The sequence below is a fragment of the Ranitomeya variabilis genome, chromosome 5 (assembly GCF_051348905.1).
Source record: "Ranitomeya variabilis isolate aRanVar5 chromosome 5, aRanVar5.hap1, whole genome shotgun sequence".
Lineage (NCBI taxonomy): Eukaryota > Metazoa > Chordata > Amphibia > Anura > Dendrobatidae > Ranitomeya > Ranitomeya variabilis.
Window position 1 is genome coordinate 265,927,740 of NC_135236.1, and position 25,544 is coordinate 265,953,283.

General features: G+C 42.4%; 1 protein-coding gene across 2 annotated transcripts in view; it reads left to right on the top strand.

Annotated features, from left to right (window-relative positions):
• Positions 1-23,749, top strand: part of LOC143775732 (mucosa-associated lymphoid tissue lymphoma translocation protein 1-like) — a 64,306-nt gene extending 40,557 nt beyond the window's left edge. Inside the window, exons 10-16 of one of the 2 annotated variants that reach the window (XM_077264222.1) lie at positions 8,112-8,289; positions 9,308-9,382; positions 13,698-13,825; positions 15,783-15,923; positions 20,244-20,395; positions 22,932-23,045; positions 23,169-23,749. In XM_077264222.1, the coding sequence (XP_077120337.1) occupies positions 8,112-8,289; positions 9,308-9,382; positions 13,698-13,825; positions 15,783-15,923; positions 20,244-20,395; positions 22,932-23,045; positions 23,169-23,504 (1,124 nt within the window). In that variant the 3' untranslated portion in view covers positions 23,505-23,749. The remainder of the gene's footprint in view (positions 1-8,111; positions 8,290-9,307; positions 9,383-13,697; positions 13,826-15,782; positions 15,924-20,243; positions 20,396-22,931; positions 23,046-23,168) is intronic. The other variant, XM_077264221.1, reaches the window with a different exon arrangement.
• Positions 23,750-25,544: the final 1,795 nt, after the last annotated feature.

Genomic DNA, 25,544 nt, shown 5'->3' on the forward strand with positions numbered 1-25,544 from the left:
CCTATGAACAGTCCAAGCTAAGGCTCTGTTCAGTAGTGATCAGTTAGAACGGATCCAGCAACAATCTGCTGGCAAAAATAGTTGTGAAGACACAAGTTTAGTCTGTTTTTAAATAACTGATCTCTGCTGGATCCAGTAAGCAACAAACGAACAAATGAAAGAAAAACGGATGACTGTAACGGATCTATTTCAAAAACCTCAATATTAAAAAAATGGATCCAGCAGAGATCAGTTATTTAAAAACGGCCAAAAAGTTGCGCCTGCACAATTTTTTTGCCAGAAGATTGCTGCTGGATTTGTTCTAACTGATCACTAACAGACATGTGAACAGAGCCTTACGTTACATCTTTCCTTTGAGCTGTATGAAACAGCACTGTAAAAAAACAGTATAGGGGAATCAGCAGAGAATCATAACACCGTTCACCGGCAAAGGATGTAAAGAGCGCTATGGCAGTGTGATAGTGCAATAGGTATTTAAGGAGAAATTGTCACCAGGACAACATTTTCCAGTTTTTGCTCTTATTTTATTCCTACTCTGATTATTCTGTTTTTGCTTTTTTTTTTTTTTTTTTACGGTTTCAGAGCTATGGGCCTTTTTATTTAGTGGTAATTTTTATTGTCTTTACAAAGGGGGCGTGGCTCACTGGGTTTTCTGGGGGGGTGTCTTTAAATTGCTCTGCATTAATAGCCAGTGAGCCACGCCCCCTTGTTAATGACCATACAAATTTACCTCAAATATAAAGGTCCATATCTCAGGAAACATATGGCGGATTTAAATCAAAAACAAAAATTAATACTCATGGGGACCTGGAGGAAGAAACATGTGGTGTCAAAACATGTCATCCAAAAGGAATTGAATGTATGCAATACTGTTATTGAAGAAATCTGGAACTTTTTAATGGATAAATAAAAGGTAAATTTTACTCCACCATTGGACTGATCGCTGGAGAAACAAAAGCAAATTTTTTTTTCTTTACATGTGTGGATTTATCCCGATCCGTTTTCCGTGCGAATTGTAACCACAGGTTGGATGTATTCCTGTTTCTTCAAAGCGGTGACCTAGCTTTGCCAAAAGCTCTTATATTATATATATGTATATATATATATATACACAGTATATATATATATATATGTCAGTGACACACACATATATATATATATATATCTTTATATTTCATAGATAGCAGAATAGCCGAATAGCCGATAATTCATTTGTTGGCCTCTGTAAAATCATTGCAGAAGCCGAGAGGATAGGAGACATGGTTTACATACAGTAAACCATTGCAGAACAGTTGGATTTATATATGTCAGTGACTAATACTGTTAGTAGTATGTGTGTGTAAAATTTGGGACCTGTATGTATTTAATAAAAGAATGTTTTCATGGAAAAAAGTAGCATGGGCTCCCATGCAATTTTTTGAGCCAGAGAGGGAAAGCCAGTGACTGAGGGCAGATATTAATAGCCTAGAGAGGGACATGGTTATTGCCTGACCCTGGCTAAAAAATCTGCCCCCCCCCCGCCACCCCAGAAAAGGCGCATCTGTAAGATGTGCCAATTCTGGCACTTAGCCTCTCTCGTCCCACTGCCCTGTAGTGGTGGCATATGGGGTAATAAGGGGTTAATGTCACCTTTGTATTGTAAGGTGACATTATGCCAGCTTAGTAATGGAGAGGTGTCAATAAGACACCTATCCATTACTAATCCTAAAGTTTGTAAAGGGTTAAATAAACACACACATGCAGAATAAAGTATTTTAATGAAATGAAAGAACACACAGTTTTGCCATCTTCATTCTTCTGCGAATCCAAAGGATGCCCTCGATCTCCTGTAATACATACAAAATAAAAAAACAACAATATACCCATACCTGTCCGGCGTACAGTCCCAAGGCGTAATCCATATCTGGGGTATATACAGTTTACAACCGGGAGTGGTGCTAATGCTATCGGCCTGGCTGTAAACTGTGATGCTGTAAGAATCAGGCTGCACTCAGATGTCATCCGAGTGCAGTCCCATTTGAGAGAGTAGATTCAAACAGGGGCAACGGAGAGTGGACCCACTGGACCGTGACGACGAACCCCTCTCGGACGAGCTGACCAGGTGGACCGCCCCCTATACAGGGAGCGTTAGGGGCAGGCCCGTGAGGGACTATCGCCACGGAAGCTGGAGGGTCGACTGAGATAAGAAGGGTACACTGCAGGAACACAGGGACTGAAGGAAACAGCGGAGGAAACAGAGGGAATGGCAAGGAACTACTGAGACGAGGGAGAAGATGGGAATACTACAGAGACACGGAGGCTGACGAGACAATATGGAGACACAGAGGCTGACGGGAGCAAGGTGTGGTAAAGGAGCCGGGCAGGTACCGCAGAGAAACAGGAACTGAAGGAACAAATCAGGAACACAGGAAAATCAGGCAGGTACTTGCAGAGGAAGGAGGAGTCCCAAGGTCAGAAAGCTAGGAACGCACAGAGACCACAGGTGACCAGAAGCACTTGTAAACACAAATGATCATCAGGCACAGAGGAGCAGCAGGAAGCAGCTTATATACCAGCGTGAGAGCTACTTCCGGGTTACAGTCCTCCAGGATGACGGAGAGGACAGGAAGGAGTGCCAACAGAGAAATCAGATGTGCGCACGCGCAGAGCTGAATGCGCCGCGCGCGCGCACCCGGCGAGCTGCAGAAGCCGGGGGCGAGCGCTGCATGACAGTACCCCCGTCTTTACGCCCCTCCTTTTTAAGACTTGAAAGAAACCGGGACAAAATGCGAGGGGCCTGAATGTTCTCACGAGGCTCCCAGGACCTCTCCTCAGGACCAAAACCTTTCCAGTCAACCAAAAACAAAGTTCTCCCTCTAAGTTTTTTCATGGCTAAAATGTCCCTAACTTCAAAGACATCATCCTCGGAAACAGGCGAAGGAGAACAAAGGTTAGAAGAATGAAACTGATTAAAAACTACGGGTTTAAGGAGAGACACATGAAAGGAATTAGAAATACGCAGAGAGGCAGGCAACTTAAGTTTGTAAGAAACGTCATTAATACGAGACAAAACTTCGAATGGACCGATATAGCGAGGACCCAGCTTATGTGAAGGAATTTTGAGATGGATAAATTTAGAAGAAACCCAAACCTTGTCCCCAGGATGGAATATAGGAGAATCGAGGCGTCTTTTGTCCGCATGTCTCTTCATCCTGACTTGAGCCAACTCAAGGGCAGACTTGGTCTCCTGCCAGACCCTGGAGAACTCTCTAGACAGAAGATCAGCCGCTGGTACAGTAGAGACAGGAGGAACCGGAAGAGGAAGGCCAGGATGTTGACCGTAGACGATAAAAAATGGAGATTTGTTAGTAGCTTCGCTGGAATGGTTATTGTAAGAAAACTCAGCCCATGGCAGCAAGTCAGACCAATCATTCTGATGGGAATTGGAAAAATGACGGAGATAAGTTACCAAGGTCTGATTAGTACGTTCCACCTGGCCATTGGACTGCGGATGGTAGGCCGAAGAAAAGTCAAGCGAAATGTTCATAGATTTGCAGAGGGATTTCCAGAAGCGGGCGGTGAATTGAACACCTCGGTCAGAAACAATATGTAAAGGAAGACCATGAAGACGAAAAATATGGTGAACAAAAATCTTTGCCAATTCGGGAGCAGAAGGCAAACCAGGTAGTGCAATGAAATGAGCCATCTTGGAGAAACGATCCATGACCACGAAGATGACGGTACAACCAGATGAAGAAGGCAGGTCAGTGATGAAGTCCATCGATAAATGTTGCCACGGAGTGGAGGGTACCGGTAAAGGATGCAAAAGCCCGGAAGGTAGTTGCCTGGGAATTTTATTCTTGGCACAGGAGGGACAAGAGGCGACAAAACTTTGGACGTCCTTGGACAACGTAGGCCACCAGTAATAGCGAGAGATCAGACGGAGGGTTTTTTTGAGACCAACATGTCCAGCTAATTTGGAGGCATGACCCCAAAGTAAGACGCGTTCTCTGTTCTCTTCAGCAACTAAGGTCTTACCCGGAGGCAACGAGGAAAGAGAGAGAGGAGCAACTGTGATGACTCTTGCAGGATCGATGATGTGCGCAGGTTCTTCCTCCATATCCACCGCCTGGAATGACCTAGACAGAGCGTCAGCTCTGGAGTTTTTATCTCCTGGCAGGAAATGAAGTTCGAAGTCAAACCTGGCGAAAAACAAGGCCCACCTGGCCTGCCGAGGATTTAGTCTTTGCGCAGAGCGGATATATGCCAGATTCTTGTGATCTGTGTAAATTACAAAACGATGTAAAGCCCCCTCCAAGAGGTACCGCCACTCCTCCAATGCCAACCTGATTGCCAAAAGTTCTTTATCACCGATAGAATAATTCTTTTCAGAGGAGGAGAAGATCTTAGAGAAAAAACCACAGGGCACAAGACGACCAGAAGAGGATTTCTGCGAGAGCACAGCTCCAGCTCCAATTGCAGAAGCATCTACTTCAAGGATGAAGGGTTTATTGGCCACAGGACGATGAAGAATAGGAGCGGAGGCGAAGGCCTGCTTGATGGACCGGAAAGCCTCTTCGGCCTCAGACGACCATAGATGAGGATTGGCACCCTTCCGAATCATGGAGGAAATTGGAGCAGAAAGAGAGGAAAAGTGAGGGATAAACTGACGATAGTAGTTAGCAAATCCAAGAAATCGCTGAATTGCTTTCACTCCAAGAGGACGTGGCCAGTTGAGCACGGCAGAAACTTTTCCTGGATCCATACACAAACCAGCGTCGGAAATGATGAAACCCAAGAAGGGAAGAGATGACTGTTCGAAGACACATTTTTCCAGTTTTGCGTACAGCCGATTCTCTCTCAAACGCTGAAGTACTTGCCGTACATCTCTTCTGTGAGTAGACAGATCTGGAGAGAACACAAGGATATCGTCCAAGTACACTACAACACAGGTGTAAAGTAGATCCCGAAAAACATCATTTACAAACTCCTGGAAGACTGCGGGTGCGTTGCATAAACCGAATGGCATAACCAAATATTCATAATGACCATCTCTGGTATTAAACGCAGTCTTCCACTCGTCACCGGAACGGATACGGACCAAATTATAAGCTCCTCTGAGATCCAATTTGGTAAAGATTCGTGCTCCACGTAGACGATCAAAGAGTTCTGGTATGAGAGGAAGTGGGTACTTGTTCTTGATCGTGATAGTGTTGAGACCCCGATAGTCTATACATGGGCGAAGAGAACCGTCCTTCTTCTTGACGAAGAAGAACCCAGCTCCTGCAGGTGAGGAAGACTTTCGAATGAAGCCTCTGGCCAGATTCTCTTGGATATATTCGGACATGGCTTGAGTTTCGGTAGGAGACAATGGGTAAATACGTCCTCGAGGTGGAGTAGAACCAGGAACAAGGTCTATCGGGCAGTCATAAGAGCGGTGCGGCGGCAAGATCTCCGCCTCCTTCTTGTTAAAGACATCCGAGAAGGCGCAATAGGCTGGAGGAATTCCCGTGGATTCCAAAGCAGACCGAAAGGAGGACGCAGGCTTGACAGGAAGCAGGCACCTGTTCAGACAAGACTGTCCCCACCGTAGAACATCTCCAGAGCGCCAGTCCAGAGTGGGTTCGTGATCTCTCAGCCAAGGAAGACCCAAAAGGAAAGAATGAGACAATGAAGGTAAAACATAAAAGGCCAGTTTCTCACGATGAAGAGCTCCAATCTGAAGTTCAACTTCCTCCGTAACTAAGTTGACGGTCTCCCGCAAAGGCTGACCATCGACGGAAGCTATTTGTCTAGGAGTCTCCAAGGGTCTAACAGGTATCCCAAGCCTGTTAACAACCTCGAGCTGAACAAAGTTCCCAGCCGCTCCTGAATCAACATAAGCCTCCAGAGAAAAGTGACGGGAACCTAAATGTAGAATAACAGACAAAACCAGAGGTGGAGAGGAGTCATAACCACCTAGGAAGGCCTCTCTTACCTGTCCTAGGCGGAGGCGTTTCCCGACCTCTGAGGACAGGCGCGTAAGAGATGAGAGGCACTACCGCAGTAAAAACAGAGACCTTGTGCGAGTCTCTCCTTGCGGCGCTGCTCGGAAGACTCAAAGCGATCGACCTGCATGGGTTCAGGAGAAGATGAAGAAACCACCGGGGCTGTTTGAGAAAAAGAAGTCCCTCGAGCAATAGTGGTCTGGCGAAGAGGTCTCTTTTCTCTGGCAAGCTCGCGAGTGCGCTCCTGAAATCGCAGATCAATGCGTATGGCCAAGGAGATAAGATCATCCAAAGAGGTGGGAGTGTCCCGTCCTGCCAGCTCATCCTTAATCCGTGAAGACAAACCACGCCAAAACGCTCCAACCAAAGCCTCATTATTCCACCCAAGGTCTGAAGACAGAGTCCGGAAACGGATGGCGTACTGAGCTACGGAGAGAGTAGCCTGGCTAAGGTTAAAGAGGGACTCTGTGGTAGAGACCAGACGTCCAGGTTCATCAAAAACCTTGCGGAAGGTATCCAGGAACGGATTGAGTTGGGAGACCAAAGGATCATTACGCTCCCAGAGGGGATTAACCCACGCCAAAGCCTCACCCTCCAAATGGGATACTATAAAAACAACCTTAGCTCGATCGGTGGGATAAAGTAGCGGAGACAATTCAAAATGCAACTGGCATTGATTAAGAAAGCCGCGGCACGCTTTAGGATCCCCACCATACCGAGGAGGTCTAGCAAGTCGGGGCGAGGGTTGTGGCGCAGAGACAGGAGCGGAGACAGAGGCCACATTCTGGAGGGCGAGAAGCCGATCATTAATAGAGGCCAAAAAATTCGAAATATGGGACTGAGTGTCCCATTGTAGACCTAGCTCCAGCTGAAGGGCAACCAACTGCGGAGCAATACCAGGATCAGAAGGCTGTAAAGCCGCTAGGCGAGACTCCATGTTTTTTAAAAACGACATGATCCTAGTCTGGTTTTCACGCAAAAAGAGTAAGTCTTTTTGAGTAGCGGAAGCTCCAGCGGGGTCCATGGCCTGATGATACTGTGATGCTGTAAGAATCAGGCTGCACTCAGATGTCATCCGAGTGCAGTCCCATTTGAGAGAGTAGATTCAAACAGGGGCAACGGAGAGTGGACCCACTGGACCGTGACGACGAACCCCTCTCGGACGAGCTGACCAGGTGGACCGCCCCCTATACAGGGAGCGTTAGGGGCAGGCCCGTGAGGGACTATCGCCACGGAAGCTGGAGGGTCGACTGAGATAAGAAGGGTACACTGCAGGAACACAGGGACTGAAGGAAACAGCGGAGGAAACAGAGGGAATGGCAAGGAACTACTGAGACGAGGGAGAAGATGGGAATACTACAGAGACACGGAGGCTGACGAGACAATATGGAGACACAGAGGCTGACGGGAGCAAGGTGTGGTAAAGGAGCCGGGCAGGTACCGCAGAGAAACAGGAACTGAAGGAACAAATCAGGAACACAGGAAAATCAGGCAGGTACTTGCAGAGGAAGGAGGAGTCCCAAGGTCAGAAAGCTAGGAATGCACAGAGACCACAGGTGACCAGAAGCACTTGTAAACACAAATGATCATCAGGCACAGAGGAGCAGCAGGAAGCAGCTTATATACCAGCGTGAGAGCTACTTCCGGGTTACAGTCCTCCAGGATGACGGAGAGGACAGGAAGGAGTGCCAACAGAGAAATCAGATGTGCGCACGCGCAGAGCTGAATGCGCCGCGCGCGCGCACCCGGCGAGCTGCAGAAGCCGGGGGCGAGCGCTGCATGACATAAACTACTGAGGAATGAATGAAATGCTGGGAGTGGAGATTCAGTGACTAGCGGTGATGTCACTGAAGCTGCGCTCCCTCACAGCCTGAACTCAGATGAACTCTTGAGCATGGGAAAATGACAGCGGATTTTCCCACGCTCAAGAGTAAGTGTGACTCCAGCCTAAAGGAGAAACACAGACAGGCTTTGTATTTGCATAGCTATAACTATATGAATACGTGAGTAACAGAACTGTTTTGATTGTATTCCTGTATTTGCAAAATATTCTGAATGACACAATTTCTTCTTGTATGTGTACATTTATAGTATTGTAAGTTTGAATGACAGCTGTAATCAGCCTCTGCTCCTTTCTCCATGTAGCTTTGTTCTATTACGCTGGTCATGGATATGAACGCTCAGGGAGAAACTATATGGTACCAATTGATGCACCACAACCATACAGACCCGAAAACTGCATCAGTGTGCAAAGAATCTTACAGCAGATGCAAGACCGAAAGACAGCCCTGAATGTGATTTTACTGGACACCTGCCGGAAGTGGTATGGTGCTTAATATAATCTGATAATCTGAGATAAACTGTATATAAAAAATAGTGATGAGTGAACATTCTCGGATAAGGTGTTATAGGATAAGGTGTTATCGCTATCCGAGCATGCTCGAAAAATATGTTCTACTCCACGCGGCTGCATCTCTCGTGGCAGTTTTCATCAGCCGCAATACATACAGGGATTACCTAATAAACAGACAATCCATGCATGTGTTGTGGCTATCGAACAGCCAGGAGACATGCAACCGGCAGGGACTCAAACATATTTTTCAAGCACAGCGAAGACTCCCAGCACCAGAGCGTGCTCAGATAACACCTTATACTATAACACCTTATCTGAGCACATTCACTCATCACTAATAAAGACTAAATCTAGTCAATAAAATCTTTAGAATGAGTCTGTGACATAGGTCACATTAGTGCTCCAGCCAGAGCTTCTCATGTAGAACTCTCCGTACTGGTTAGGCCGGGTTCAGGCAACTGATCCATATTTTTTATGCAGAAAAATACATTTTTTTATCTATATTGTCATCCATATGTCATTATGGTTTCCGTGTTTATACACCCTTCAATATTGAAATTGCAACACCGAGAAGGAAGTCGTGGATTATGGAAATCACAGGATCGATAGTCATGTTAATGATCTGCAAATGATAAAAAAAAAAACTACATTTTCAAAACATCTTGATTTATTCAGTATCGACTATGAACGCCAGGAGCTGAAATCCCCACATTCCCCACTATCAATAAGGTTATTAATGGCTGTCGGAGGAACAGGTGTAAGTTCGCGCATTTCTGCACATGGCGCTCATGATGATGATGTGTTGGAAATGTTGTCTCCATTTTCTCATCATTTGCATATTTTTCCATGTCTATGGATCCTGTGAAAGCCATAATTCCATGACGTTTCCTTCTTTGTAGATAGAGTAGTAGATAAATTCTCATAGTGTGGATTCCATCATTTTAGATTTTATTGTAGAGTTGCCTCATATTTTTCAATTCTTGTTTAGGTACAACTCAGATTGTGCTTTATCCAAAGTGAGTCCTCTCAAGCCATTGGGCAACACGGTCTATGGATACGCCACGTAAGTCATGTGATGAGATCAGAGCAGATTGTTCTACTCGCCTTTGTGACTTGGGTAATGCTTAGTTAAGCTATTTTGTACAAGTTATGCTGAGGTTTTATTATAAAATATCCTCCATACACCAGTTATTGTATGACACAAAAATGACAAAGGTGAGTTTCAAGAATTCTGACCTGTCCACAGCATGACATAGAGGAGGAGATGGTGATCAGATTGATATACAGGTCCTTCTCAAAAAATTAGCATATAGTGTTAAATTTCATTATTTACCATAATGTAATGATTACAATTAAACTTTCATATATTATAGATTCATTATCCACCAACTGAAATTTGTCAGGTCTTTTATTGTTTTAATACTGATGATTTTGGCCTACAACTCCTGATAACCCAAAAAACCTGTCTCAATAAATTAGCATATTTCAACCGTCCAATCAAATAAAAGTGTTTTTTAATAACAAACAAAAAAACCATCAAATAATAATGTTCAGTTATGCACTCAATACTTGGTCGGGAATCCTTTGGCAGAAATGACTGCTTCAATGCGGCGTGGCATGGAGGCAATCAGCCTGTGACACTGCTGAGATGTTATGGAGGCCCAGGATGCTTCAATAGCGGCCTTAAGCTCATCCAGAGTGTTGGGTCTTGTGTCTCTCAACTTTCTCTTCACAATATCCCACAGATTCTCTATGGGGTTCAGGTCAGGAGAGTTGGCAGGCCAATTGAGCACAGTAATACCATGGTCAGTAAACCATTTACCAGTGGTTTTGGCACTGTGAGCAGGTGCCAGGAAGCATGAAGTGCTCCAAAATCTCCTGATAGCTAGCTGCATTGACCCTGCCCTTGATGAAACACAGTGGACCAACACCAGCAGCTGACATGGCACCCCACACCATCACTGACTGGGTACTTGACACTGGACTTCAGGCATTTTGGCATTTCCTTCTCCCCAGTCTTCCTCCAGACTCTGGCACCTTGATTTCCGAATGACATGCAAAATTTGCTTTCATCAGAAAAAAGTACTTGGGACCACTTAGCAACAGTCCAGTGCTGCTTCTCTGTAGCCCAGGTCAGGCGCTTCTGCCGCTGTTTATGGTTCAAAAGTGGCTTTACCTGGGGAATGCGGCACCTGTAGCCCATTTCCTGCACACGCCTGTGCACGGTGGCTCTGGATGTTTCCACACCAGACTCAGTCCACTGCTTCCTCAGGTTCCCCAAGGTCTGGAATCGGTCCTTCTCCACAATCTTCCTCAGGGTCCGGTCACCTCTTCTCGTTGTACAGCGTTTTCTGCCACATTGTTTCCTTCCAACAGACTTACCATTGAGGTGCCTTGATACAGCACTCTGGGAACAGCCTATTTGTTGAGAAATTTCTTTCTGGGTCTTACCCTCTTGCTTGAGGGTGTCAATGATGGCCTTCTTGACATCTGTCAGGTCGCTAGTCTTACCCATGATGGGGGTTTTGAGTAATGAACCAGGCAGGGAGTTTTTAAAAGCCTCAGGTATCTTTTGCATGTGTTTAGAGTTAATTAGTTGATTCATAAGATTAGTGTAATAGGTCGTTTAGAGAACCTTTTCTTGATATGCTAATTTATTGAGACAGGTTTTTTTGGTTATCAGGAGTTGTAGGCCAAAATCATCAGTATTAAAACAATAAAAGACCTGACAAATTTCAGTTGGTGGATAATGAATCTATAATATATGAAAGTTTAATTGTAATCATTACATTATGGTAAATAATGAAATTTAACACTATATGCTAATTTTTTGAGAAGGACCTGTATAGGTTTCTGGAGTGATCAAGCATAACTTGTAATTTATTGATTGAAATCGCTGAATATTCATGACAAAGCTGTCAGGTGAGTGCTCCGAGTCAGCGGTTGACAGCTCTTTGTATGTGCTCCTATACAGGGAAGTCTGTCAATCACTGATTAGGACCGGCTCATTGAATCCTAATCCCAGAATACAAATAATCAGACCCTTTTTCTCTCCTCTTTTTTAATTTTCTTTTCTCTTTCATTTTATCTTCCTCTTTTTTTTATTACTGCTCTTTGCTCTGCCTTTTTTTAACCCCAACCCCCACCCCTTTTTTTTCCATGTTGTTCACCTCTTTTTTTTATTCTTTTAATGTTTCTTTCCATCAGCAGTGAAATAATTTGAAGGCACGTGATAATTGCTTCCTTTTTGTTCCTACACTGATTGTAAACTAGTGATAAGATTAGCAGTGAGTAAAGGTGCCGTCACACTTAGCGACGCTGCAGCGATATAGACAACGAGCCGATCGCTGCAGCGTCGCTGTTTAGGTCGCTGTAGAGATGTCAAACACAGCAGCTCCACAACGATGCAGGAGCGATCCAGTGACGTAACGGCGACGCACTTATCGTTCTCACAGGTCGTTAGCTCCATGTAAAACATTGCTGACATCGTTGCTTTTGCTGTCAAACACGACGATACACGCCGACCTGACGACTAAATAAAGTTCTGGACTTCTAGCTCCGACCAGCGATATCACAGCGGGATCCAGATCGCTGCTGCGTGTCAAACACAACGAGATCGCTATCCAGGACGCTGCAACGTCACGGATCATTGTCGTTCTCGTTGTAAAGTTGTTTAGTGTGAAGGTACCTTAAAACCAGACTATCAGATAATGGATAGGTAGTGGGCTAAGGAAAGTAGGAGAATTTCAGAATTTTACTACAATGATAAGGCTCCTACGTGTCCTTTGGCACAGGTATAAAAGTGCATGAGGTCCCCAATTCTAAACATCACATAGGGCACCATTACAGTGTTCTCATTTCAGTCCCAGAGCTTTGGCATTTACCAGTTGAGGAGTACTAGAAGAAACATGATAAAACACAAAACCTTAAATTACATACTGCAGCTATTTACAATTAGGAATAATATAGAAACTGTAGTGTCACGGGTGGACATATCATTGGTGCAAACTGTGCAGCTACTACAGGGGCCCATGTATCACCTGTCAGGTTCCCTTTAATCTCTACTGTGATTGCAATTAACAGGTGAAGTAGTGCGTCAGGTCAGTACATGTTTTTTCTGCTTTGCCCCCTGGGCACTTGTGACGAATGCGTCTGTTACCTTTTGGATAAACTTATTTCCTGTTTGTCGCTCAAGCAGAAACAGATCACAATAGCGTTCAGTTTGTTAAATGCCAACTAATAATATTTATTCACTTCTGTCAATTTTACTGTGTCAGCCAAGAGACGTCATAAAAGCATGAATCATAACCCATTAAATTCCTCCTCTGAGAACAATCTACGGTAACTTGTTTTCTTCAGGACCAAAGTTTAACAGTTCATTTTTCCAAAATGATTAATACTCATTGAATGTAGTTAAATAATATATATCATAAATTTATTTTTTTAGATGATAGATACTATATGATATGTCCTGCAGGTGTCTAGGGGTCCTGGTCCTGAGACCCCTACCGATTGCTCAAAAAATCGCTTAGAAACATATAGGTTGTCAGGAAGAAGCGCTGAGCTTCTGTCTAACCAGGTATAGAGCCGTGTGTAAGGGCTCATAAACTTGGTATTGAGCCCATCACCGCCTCGTGCGTGCTCAGACATAAGCTGAGGGCTTCACTTAAGCCGACACAAACTGTATGAGGTCAGAACAATAATAATTATGATTATTCTGTCCACATACAGCATGCGTCTTGATGGCAGCACATCCCTTCTTTACAGTGATGATAATGTCTGTAAAATGCTGTGGAATTAATGGCGCTATTTAAGTAGGCATAGTCAATAAGGGGAAATGTCCTGACCTCAATGATTATTTACAAGCCCGTATAAACTACTGAATCAGCCAATGGACTAGTTTTTTGCACATTAATCGGCTGAATGGCAGCATGCTTACGTTGGCCAGTGATTGAGCACGAAAATGTGTGCAAGCTCCTGCAATGCATCTCCATTCATTTGAAGTAGAAGAAAGACATCGGACGCAAGGTCAGATGTATGCTCCTCTCTCGGCAAGAGCTGGCACAAAACTGAACTTTATTAGTACAAATAAAAGATCATGTAGAAGGCAGGAAGCGGGCGTTGCACAGCTTCTCAGCAGCGATTGTGTCAGTCTGTGATAGGTCCATGTTAGGTCTGTTCCATGTATGGTCTTCAGTGTATCCACCTCACATTCCAAGGATTCCAGGGCGTAGTTCCAGGATGTAGACGCCATCTTGCCACACCACATATATTACTAGATTATGTAAGGAAATAATTGATTTAATTAGCTATTCTCTCCTTCACGGTCGCTATGTTGTTAATTCAAGAAAGTAACCGTCTCCTTTATTCCCCTATAGAAGTGAGAATGCTGAGGCATATGAAGTTCAGGATGAGGCATTCAGCTCTGGAATCTTTATGACATATTTGAAGAAGCACATTCTGAAAGAACAGAAGGTTACGCACATGCTAGATGAGGTCCTTGAAGGTAAATTATATTGTGATAGCATTAATTACAACAGCATTAGTATAATCAATGTAACCTTTACTATACTAGTCTCAGGACCTGGTATCCCTCCTGATCTATAATCTCATACTGCCAGCCAATTCTTATCCAAAGTCCTGGTTGTCTGTAGCCATCAGCATAGGAGCTTAGTGCATACTGTTATACAGTAGACTCAGATAAGAGTTTGTCAGGCAGCATAAAACGTTCTTCGGTAATATCAATATCACATGAGTATTGAATCTTTAATTTTCTCAACCACTTATTGATGCCTAGGAACTGTACTCTCCTCTGCTGTACTTCAGCTGAGAAAATTGAGAAAATGAAGACCTTTCTTCCATTTATGTAGAGTTCTTTAACCTCTTTGGCCATACTAAGAATGAAGTCTCTATTTTTAAAATGTAGAATCTGTACAAAGATAGGGTATGGAGGACCACCCCAGGTGGAGGTGGACGAGAGCAGACTCTACGTATCATTTCAGTTGTGAAGAATGTAGACAGAGTGGTCTTTTTCCCAGGACCTTAGAGAGCCACCTTTCAAAGTAATATGAAGGGTTTCGACCTTCCACCTTCTCAGGGACTCCCACCAAGTGCAGGTTATTTCTTCGAGACCTATTTGCTAGGTCACCAACTTTAGTGATCAGCAATGAGATGTTGTGTATTGCTTTGCCAAGGTTTTGGGCCATCGGGAGAATCCTATTTGCTGTAGAGCGCAATCTCCCCTCTGACTACCCCACTCTTTCATTAACTCCATGCAAGTCCTGCTTACTAAGGGCTATGTCTCTCTTTGGGCCTCCCATCTGCTCACTAAATGTGGTGAAGTTACAGGCATTTACTGCAGTCAGCACTTCCCTAAGAGTGGGTTCAGGCAGTGACTGTCCCTCATCATCAGAGCCCGCTGTTACCTCTTTGATACAGGAGAGCTGAGGGAAGTCAGGCCAGTGCCAGGTGAGTGACTGCTATCTTTTTCATGGTTGCCCAAGTCATATTCTCTATTTTTGGGTTCTGGGCCAGAGCGTTCCCCGCTGCCATCTGTTAGGGAGGAAGATTGATGTAATATTGTGTGGGCAAACCTCTACAGGTATATGCCATCTCAAGTGCTCTGCTGCTGGCGGGAGTCTCAGCGGGTAATTGAACAAGGTCACCTCATGGTCCTACAAGTCTCTATCCCCTCTTTTGCGGCGGGTCATGTCAGCAGATGGCTCCTCAGACAAGGCTCAAGTATCCTCAAGGGTCTGGTGATGCAGTAGGTAGCCTGAAGAGACAGAGAGCTGCCGATAGTTAGGGATGTTTGAGTATTTGTGGCGGGAGCTCTTACACAACATGTCTGCAGTGCACCACATGCCGTTCAGGCCCCACCCCTGCTATTAGGTGTTTAATGTTTTTTAATGCTCTAAATGTAACAATTATAGAACATTAAAAACTTTCATTTTGATTGACCCCCCCTTATTTATTTATTCCCTCCCTAAAAAAACAAATAAAAAAAGTGTATTTCATAAAAAAAAGTTCTTTGGTTGTAAGCCATCTGAAATTAATGAAACCTTTGGCCTGATTGCAGCCCCTTTTTTACCAGGAGCTCCACTTCTCTTCTGTTGTCATTCTGACATAGTTAGAAGCTTATCATTGCCGTATATGAACGGGATTTGAAAAGACGCACTGACTAATGCTTTTTTTCTTGCAAGGTTTTCTTAATGCATTTTTTTTTAGAAATATTAGGAGAGGTGTAACATAAATATGATCAGATTTCCTGCTGTTCGGTGTTTTCCTTTGTATGTGGTTGATACTAAAAATTAAGCACCAGTACATGTGCTAACATCAGAAATAAGAACAATTGTCCTATGTACAACATCCAAATGACAGTGTGTATGAAATGCATCTGAAATGTTTTACATAAAAGTCTTATGTGCACCGTTGACCTCTCCATTTATTTTAACTCCATAAAGATATTGGCCGAGATCCTTTGGTAACTGGCAAACAAGTTATGGAAATAAGACACTCTCTAAAAGAGTCTCGAGCTTTGACTGACAAGATCTACTTTTCGGGAAGTGAACATCTGAACCGGACTGTTTGGGAACAGCGTGCTAGTAAGTTGGAGATTTGGCTCCCTCTGGTGTGTGCCGGCAGTCTGCATGATTTTGGGGAACAGGTGTATTTTCCTGGCATTCTCAAATACATACATATAACACATGAATACCTTCTTAATTATGTGAAGTAAATTGGGGTTCTGTATAATTCATGATACAAAACAATCCCTACAGTATAAAACATTTACCATATTTGGACCCTAATGCTATCCAACTCCATGACATACTTCTACGTCATTAAGTAGGCTTAAGAGCTGAGCCGACTCCACATTGGGCAGGTATGCACCTGCTCCATCAGCAGCGATTGGACCTCTTTTTAATCACTGCTTTTTAAACACTTAGTGCTGCTGTCAATCTTGGACAGTGGCATTTAGGTGGTGGAATTTTGTTCAAGTGCCCATTAGTTCCCCCCTCAATGCGATCATGGGGTTGCAAATTAGTGCTCTTCGTAGGAGACCGTGATTTTTATTATATACTGCAATACTGAAGTGCTGCAGCATATTGGACAGCGATCAAATGCAGGTTGGAGTTTCCTACAAGAAATTAAAAAAACTAAAAATTTTACAAAAATTATACAAATTTGAATCACCTTTCTTTTCCACATCCAAATAAAAAATTAAAAAAACATATTTGATATCATAACTTCCATAAAAGTCCATTCTATCAAAATCTAACATTATTTAAACGGTAAGTTAAAGGCCATAAATAAGAATAAATCGAAAAGGCAACATTTCAATTTTTCTGCATTTTACCTCTCTTGGATTTTTTTTGTCCTATTTTTCGGTGCATTATATGGTAAAATAAATTGTGTTATTCAAAATTACAACTTGTTTAGGTAAAAAAGGTAAAAGACTGACCATTGGAGTTCCAACACTGTTGAGAATAGTGGGCGACAAATTCTTGGGTTCGCCTAAAAAGTGGGAGAAATCGGCAAACGAGGGTTCATATGAATGCTTGTTCCCAACTATCAGCCTGTCGGTAATTATTTTTATTATTATAGCGCCATTTATTCCATGGCGCTTTACAAGTGAAAAGGGGTATACATAATAAAAAACAAACAATACAAGTCACGACTGGTACAAGAGGAGAGAGGACCCTGTCCGCGAGGACTCACAATCTACAAGGGATGAGTGAGGATACAATAGGTGAGGGCAGAGCTAGTCATGCAGCGGTTTGGTGGATCGGTGGTTACTGCAGGTTGTAAGCTTGTTGGAAGAGGTGGGTCTTCAGGTTCTTTTTGAAGTTTTCCACGGTAGGCGAGAGTCTGATAGGGTAGAGAGTTCCAGATTAGGGGGATGCACGGAAGAAATCTTGTATGCAATTGTGGGAAGAGGAGATGAGGGGGAGTAGAGAAGGAGATCTTGTGAGGATCGGAGGTTGCATGCAGGTAAGTACCGGGAGACGAGGTCACAGATGTATGGAGGAGACAGGTTGTGGATGGCTTTGTATGTCATGGTTAGGGTTTTGAACTGGAGTCTCTGGGTAATGGGGAGCCAGTAAAGGGATTGACAGAAAGGAGAGACCAGGGAATAGTGGGGGGACAAGTGGATTAGTCGGGCAGCAGAGCTTAGGATAGATTGGAGGGGTGCGAGTGTTAGAGGGGAGGCCACAGAGCAGGAGGTTGCAGTAGTCAAGGCAGGAGATGATGAGGGCATGCACTAAAGTTTTTGCAGATTCTAGGTTTTTGAAGGAGAGATCAGAGTCAAGGATTATCCTGAGGCAGCAAGCTTGTGGGACTGGGGAGAGTGAGCAGCCATTTACTTTAATGGATAGGTCTGTTGGGGAGTCAAGTGAGATGGAGGAAAGATGATGAATTCTGTTTTGTCCATGTTAAGTTTTAGAAATGTAGCGGAGAATAAGGATGAAATAGCGGACAGACATTGTGAGATTTAGGTTAGTAGGAAGGTGATATCTGCTCCAGAGAGGTAGATCTGTGTGTCATCAACATAGAGGCGATACTGCAAGCCGTGAGATTCTATGAGCTGTCCCAGGCCAAAGGTGTAAATGGAGAAGAGCAGGGGCCCTAGGACTGAACCTGACGGGACTCTGACAGATAGGGGGCGAAGTGAGGAGGTGGTGTGCGAGTGGGAGATGCTGAATGTCCGGTCAGTTAGGTATGACAAGATCCAAGATAGGGCCAAGTCTGTGATGCCAAGAGATGAGAGGGTCTGTAATAATAGGGAATGGTCCACTGTGTCAAAGGCAGAGGACAGGTCCAGGAGGAGGAGGACAGAGTAGTGTCGCTTGGCTTTGACAGTCAGTAGGTCATTGGTGACTTTAGTTAGGGCAGCTTCAGTGGAATGATGTGGTCGGAAGCCAGATTGTAAGCGGTCGAAGAGGGAACAGGAAGAGAGGTGAGAGGACAGTTCAAAATTCCAGTTGTTTTGAGGCATAGGGGAGAAGTGATATGGGGCAATAGCTAGATACAGAGGATGGGTCAAGAGAGGGCATTTTGAGGATGGGTGTGATTGAGGCATGTTTGAAGCATGACAGGAAAACACCAGTCCTTAGTGATAGGTTGAAGAGGTGGGTTATTTTTGGGATGAAGACTGTGGTGAGGTTTGGGATGAAGTGGGATTGAATCGGGTCAAGTGCACAGGTGATGAGATGTAATCTCGAAGAACGATCAAAATGCTGATTCAGGAGGTGCAATGATGGTTACACCAGCATAAAAATAATCATAATGAGCAGCACTTCACCCAGTGTAATCAACAAGTAAAAGACAACCAATCCACTTGTATGTAGCCGATAGGTGGTCGTTTAACATCCAGGATCTGCCGTCTAAAGGGGGCATTATTTTTTAAGTAGTATGGATGTGAATATTTCTAAACTTATGAAGTGATTTAATCAATTAAACAAAAATATTTTCCAAAAATCTAAATATTCTTTTTCAGTCAGTCAGTTCTTCCAAGGCCATGAGTTTTAATATTTTTGATAAATTTAAAGATAACTGAGTGAGTGTAGTTTGCAATTTTCATTTTATACAATTTTTCAACACTTGGAGAGAATTCTTGACTTAAATTTTAAATAAAAGAAATAAAGACTTTGCTGCACAGTTCCCTCTGATAACCTGAGCTTTATAAATAGCTGCTAAACTTCCTTATAATTAATACCCATAACTATTAGTAAAACATCAACTGTCTTTGGTAATCCCCATTTAAGTTCCTGTTACATTGTTTACTTTAGGAAGTGGTAATGCCTACAACCAGGGTGTCCGACACCGGTGTACTATTACGCCCGATGTCGGTAATGACTAAGACCTGATGGTCGAAACGCGTCGGCGTTGACCACCTGGGACCCCCATCTCTCTTTTTTGCAAATGTTTGCATTTTAAAGTGTTTCTAATAAATTGACTTTTAGAAGATCCATGCTGGAGATTTTTTCTTTTTCGATGTCGGTAAGGGGTTAAAGTTGGGAAACTAATTTTTTGGGTATGATTTTTTTACATGTCAAAAGCCTGGCATCTTGAGGGGGGGTGTAGACATTTTATATTCAAGATATACATGTAGATAAATAGATTAGACATTTATTACTAGTGGGATCGCTGTGAGATTCTTTTTTCTCAGTAGACAGATTGCAGTACAGTCAATCTAATATCCTGTCCTGAAAAATACTGATCATTAGCGCACAGTGTGACATTATGTAATCATGAGGATTACAACAAGTGACGTCACATCAGGCCTAGGTAAGGCCGACACAACTAGGAGGATCAGGATAGTACTGGTACGATGTAACACCTTTAATAGCAGGGAAAATCGGCAAAAAACTAAAATTACTCTTGCTCACAATTTCCATTATGGTTGCCCTTTCAACATTCATGTCAATGGATAAAAATACACAACTCTGAACTATGCAACTTTAGCATTTTAGAAAATATTTTTAATCCGTGTTTGTAAGCAAAAATTAGCAGTGGGTCCAAACATGTAAGGAGTACAGATCTGTTCATTATACTTTCTCCACCATTTTTTTCCATTCCTGGCTGTGGCCACCCCAAACAAACTTATCGAAATACTGCCATGTGAAAATTTGTCAAAAAATGGTTAGTTTTTGCTCTGATTTTATTCCTACTGCTCTCTTGACAATTCCATTTTTCCTTTTTTTAGCAAAGACCATAAAGTTTAGCACCAACTGAAAGGACTAGGTCTCTGGAACCGTATGAGAGATTTAAAAAACAAAAATAAAACAGAATACTTAGGTGAATCTCAGGAATAACATAAGAGCAAAAGCGGGTCACTTTTGAACTGGTGACATGTCCTCTTTAAACCATAGTTAAAATTAGACCAACATATTCTTAAACCTTTGTTCTTCAATATATTGCAGAAATCCCAAAACAAGTGGTAAAGTTCTCATGTGGAGTTGAAGCTGAACTGAGATTTAAAGTTGTGTTCTCAAACCTCATACACACTTTTGCAAAACTGACCCAGACCCCTCCTCATTTATCCGATGTCAGGATTATTCTCTACAAACCTACCGTAAGTCAGCATCTTAGTTCGTATAAAACTAAAACAAGGCTAAAACTTGTTTCACAATATAATGCATCCTATAATGGCCACGTTCTACTTAAAGGGAATCTGTCAGCAGGTTTTTGCTAACTCATCTGAGCGCAGCATAATTAAGGAAAAGAGACCCTGATTCCAGTGATGTATCACTTAGTTTACTGGTTGCAGCACTTGTGACATAATGAGAGTTTTCTCTGCTGTAGATGTAGCACAGCTCAGAAAGCTGCCCCCACCCACAGCACTGATTAGCAGCTTTCTATGAACACTGTAAATTGACAGTAAGCTGTAGCCAGCATTGGGGGCGTGTTTGGAGGCACGTGGGCAGCCAGTCCAGCAGTAATAATCTTCTTCTGATAAAGCACTGATTGTATTGAAACAACAACACACAGCCTAACAAGTGGCACATCACTGAAATCAGTGTCTCAGCCCCTGTTTCAGATTACATAGCAAAAACCTGCTGACAGATTCCCTTTAACAATTCTCCAGTCATACCATCTTATTGTTTCCAAACAGCTGTCATCCAATGTTCACTTAGATCTTTACTGGGTGACACTATAAAGACCTCACAGGCCCAAAGGCCTCTATTACTCTAGAAGGGGTCACCGGCACGTAATTCCGGACAGTTGCTAAAATTTCAATGCCCAATTATCCAGCCTTAGGTCTATAATTTTGTATGTTATCCTTGTTACGTTTCCCTGCATGTCATACAGAACACAAATGGGATACTTTAAAAAAAAACAGCAGTTAATTCAATGCAACCTTGTTTATTTGGAAATCATGTATCCCTTAATAGGAAAAAAGAGAAAACTGAAGAGCTGCTGAGCCAGTTCTGATCCAATACATTAATAATGAAAATATATTAACACAATACTGACACAGTGGCTGATGTTTCTCTCCAGCCTGGAACTTAGTGACAGCAGTATTCGGATGCCCAAAAAATGAAAGTATGAGAGCTGGACAGTATGGCCGTATAAAAAGGCAATGCAAGCGTAGGGCTTAAATTGCCGTTTCATACGTATGTCATGTTTTCATTCTTCTTGTGAATATAAGATTCTCCTTGCCGTTTTATGCGGACATAATATCTTGTCCCTTATGCTTTCTTTCCTTTATGTATCCAAATACTTTTGTGACCAACATCTAGGCTGAACCGAAATGTCAGCCACTGACTGAGTATTCTGGTAACATATTTTCATTAATGATGCATTGGATCAGTAGTAGTGGATCAACAGATGTATGATCTTCAATTCTTTATTTTTTTCACTATTAATGGATATACACTCACCGGCCACTTTATTAGGTACACCATGCTAGTAACGGGTTGGACCCCCTTTTGCCTTCAGAACTGCCTCAATTCTTCGTGGCATAGATTCAACAAGGTGCTGGAAGCATTCCTCAGAGATTTTGGTCCATATTGACATGATGGCATCACACAGTTGCCGCAGATTTGTTGGCTGCACATCCCAAAGATGCTCCATACAAGGCAGGATGGATCCATGCTTTCATGTTGTTTACGCCAAATTCTGACCCTACCATCCGAATATCGCAGCAGAAATCGAGACTCATCAGACCAAGCAACGTTTTTCCAATCTTCTACTGTCCAATTTCGATGAGCTTGTACAAATTGTAGCCTCAGTTTCCTGTTCTTAGCTGAAAGGAGTGGTACCCGGTGTGGTCTTCTGCTGCTGTAGCCCATCTGCCTCAAAGTTCGACGCACTGTGCGTTCAGAGATGCTCTTAGGCTTACCTTGGTTGTAACGGGTGGCGATTTGAGTCACTGTTGCCTTTCTATCAGCTCGAACCAGTCTGCCCATTCTCCTCTGACCTCTGGCATCAACAAGGCATTTCCGCCCACAGAACTGCCGCTCACTGGATTTTTTTTTCTTTTTCGGACCATTCTCTGTAAACCCTAGAGATGGTTGTGCGTGAAAATCCCAGTAGATCAGCAGTTTCTGAAATACTCAGACCAGCCCTTCTGGCACCAACAACCATGCCACGTTCAAAGGCACTCAAATCACCTTTCTTCCCCATACTGATGCTCGGTTTGAACTGCAGGAGATTGTCTTGACCATGTCTACATGCCTAAATGCACTGAGTTGCCGCCATGTGATTGGCTGATTAGAAATTAAGTGTTAACAAGAAGTTGGACAGGTGTACCTAATAAAGTGGCCGGTGAGTGTATGATTTTCAAATACACTTTATTGCATTAGGTGCCTTCTTTTCCTGAAGTATAAAATTCTGTTCTGACCATGTGAAGTATACACGGAAGTTCTGGTTAGTGTACTGGATCACAGAAGGCTCCCATTGAATCTCAGCAAAGATCTTGTAAACTCTGAGGCATTGATACAAAAAAATTACCTAACAAATGTTAATTTGCTGAAAATGCAATACCCCTTTAAGTTTTGCTTCTCCTTTAAAGTATTATCAAAATATGTTTGCCCGATAAAATGTTTTCTTTATTTTAATATTCCAGACACTTGTTAAACATCTAATTGTTCTTATGTGTCAATTAGGATTCTGTGGAATTATCAGACAACAGACTTGATCCAGTAGATTCCCTGCTGACCATGGATGAAGATGGAGAAGTGGACTATATGCTCAGGCTTTGCAGCCTCCAGAAGTACAAGGTGAGGAATAACCAACAGCTTTTAAACTTAGCACTGTGTTCTAAACCAGTGGTTGTCACCTATTATTGTGTCCAGCAAAATATTATATTGATTATTTCTATTGCGTTTTTTTTGTATTTTCAGAATAACATTATTATAAAAATTGACCTTCACTGCACAAATCTGGACACTGGAGAAAGACTTGAGGAAAGTTCTGAACACATAATTCCCATAGCTTGGATAGCCAGATTGTTAAACAAGACAAACCCATGTTGTGCGGAAAGAAATCAGACTAATGGAGCTGCAGCCAAAGACAGTATTCCAAGCTTAGAAAATCCACTAAAAACTACATCCATAGGAAAAAAGCCTCCACCGGCGCAACATCTTGCAAATGCTGTAGAAATGCCTAGCAGTGGCCAATCTAAATCGAGCAGTAGACCAGAGGAAAATGATGAAGATGACATATTGCCCATCTCGTGAACTCCTCTTCTTGAGTTTTTGTCTTTTCTGCCTGTACATAGGTCACAGGGGTACAACGTACGTGGTACATTAATGCCCAAGAAGTATATTTTCTTGTGTTTTCACATTTTGGATATCTGCAGATGAGGCTTCCATAATCTTTGTGGATCTTACTATCTGCTGAAGGAATATCACATCATTTAGCTTAAATGTAAAGCTATCTTTAAAAAGCACCATGGTAAAAAAAAAAAAAAGTAATTGTTTACTAATTTTTGTGCCAGTAAATAATTTGGTGCCATTATTAAGACCCTACACACTACGTTTGTGCCCATACACTGAGAAGGTATGCGCTTGATGGGGGCCACAGTCATGATGGATGCTGAGACATTTGTCCACCATAGGGTCTATTGTAAAGAAACGTATACTGGATGGTTGGCATTTCTTTGCAGTAGCCATTCATTATAGGAAAGCACCGTCTGCTGCACTTTCCTGTACATTTAAAGTACAAGCCAGACGGAAGCCAAGAAAACACATTTTTGGCCTTCATCTTGTGAATGGTGGCCTATGGCAATCTTACAGTATGCATCAGGAAAATCTCTTGCGACTAATGGTTTATGGTACTACTAGGAATTTTTGATGGCAATATATTGACTACCAAGGACATGAAGAACCAGAATACGTTTTCTAACGCACAACTTTTAGCTTAATTTATCAGGCTCTATTTACAGGGAATGAGAGGTGTGAACAAATCACCACCGAAAACATTCACTCCGCAAACAAAATGAAGAGTTCTCAATATACATAGTTTATTTATTTTAACTTATTACTAAGCTGGACTGTATTTCGGGCATCTCATTTCTTGGTTAGACACATCTCAGAAGTAAAAGGAGAAACAAAGTGGACTTCACTAATAACAATTCTAGTAAGTCTAGTGAGTCCTTGCCGACATTGTTTTTGCAGACAAAAGGTCTTTCTGGGATTTAGGTTTTGAAAGATTATGGTATATGCAAACTGCTTCTGCTCTTCACCTACAGTCAGGTATATGGTTGCAATCACAACTGGGCTTAAATACTTTATGGCCTAAGGACACTCATCATGTCTATATGCCCTTGTAGTTCACAAGACCACCCCTTTAAAGATCAGTTATGTTAACAAAACATCTTTGGAGATGATATCTTTTGAGATTTACTGTAGCCTTAATTAAGACAGATTTCACATATAGCATTGTATAATGCAACTATAAATCCTGGATTCCTAGACCTGGTATGTTAACCATTTGATATTTCACATTTAAATTTTTCTCATGTAATTTTTCAGTTTTTCTTCATAGTCGATAATGATTGCATTTGATTTATGGAAAGCTGCACACTCTACACTAATGCAGCTGGCAACATTCTACTATTAGAAAGCATTGATTTCTCCGTAAAATATCTATGGCTCATTGACTGAGGATAAAGCAGATTTAGAAAGATACAATAACCCAATATGTTTTTCTGCCAATCTGATTCATTCTAGTTGTTGCTTTTTGCATCCATCATTTCCAGGTCACAACTATTGCTATTTTTAATAGTTATGATAATTGTAATATTAAAACTATACATTGTCACATAATGTAAAGCTTGGCTTACCATATATATAACAAAGGCCAACATTTATCCAAATTGCATACTTTTATCCAACTAAAAATGTATGCTAGTCTAATTTATAGACATACCTTGTGACACATTTAGGACTATTTGACTTTTTTAATAAATATGTCACAAGACAGACTTTTTTTCTCATCTGCGACATATTTTACAACTTTTTTTTTACAAAATAAATCGCATATCAGAAATGTGTCTAAATGCGGGCTAATCAGTAATCTTCACTCCGTGTTTATCAACTGATGTTCACGGTGCAAGTAGCTCTAAATTCTGGGGCTAATGATTCATAAATATGTAAAAGAGCAGACAGAACATAATTTTGGACTAAAATGCATGAAAAAACAGGTTTAAGTCATTGATATATGTGGACCAGTGTGGGGAGATTTAATGGTCTTAAAGGGGTTGTCCAGTATAATGG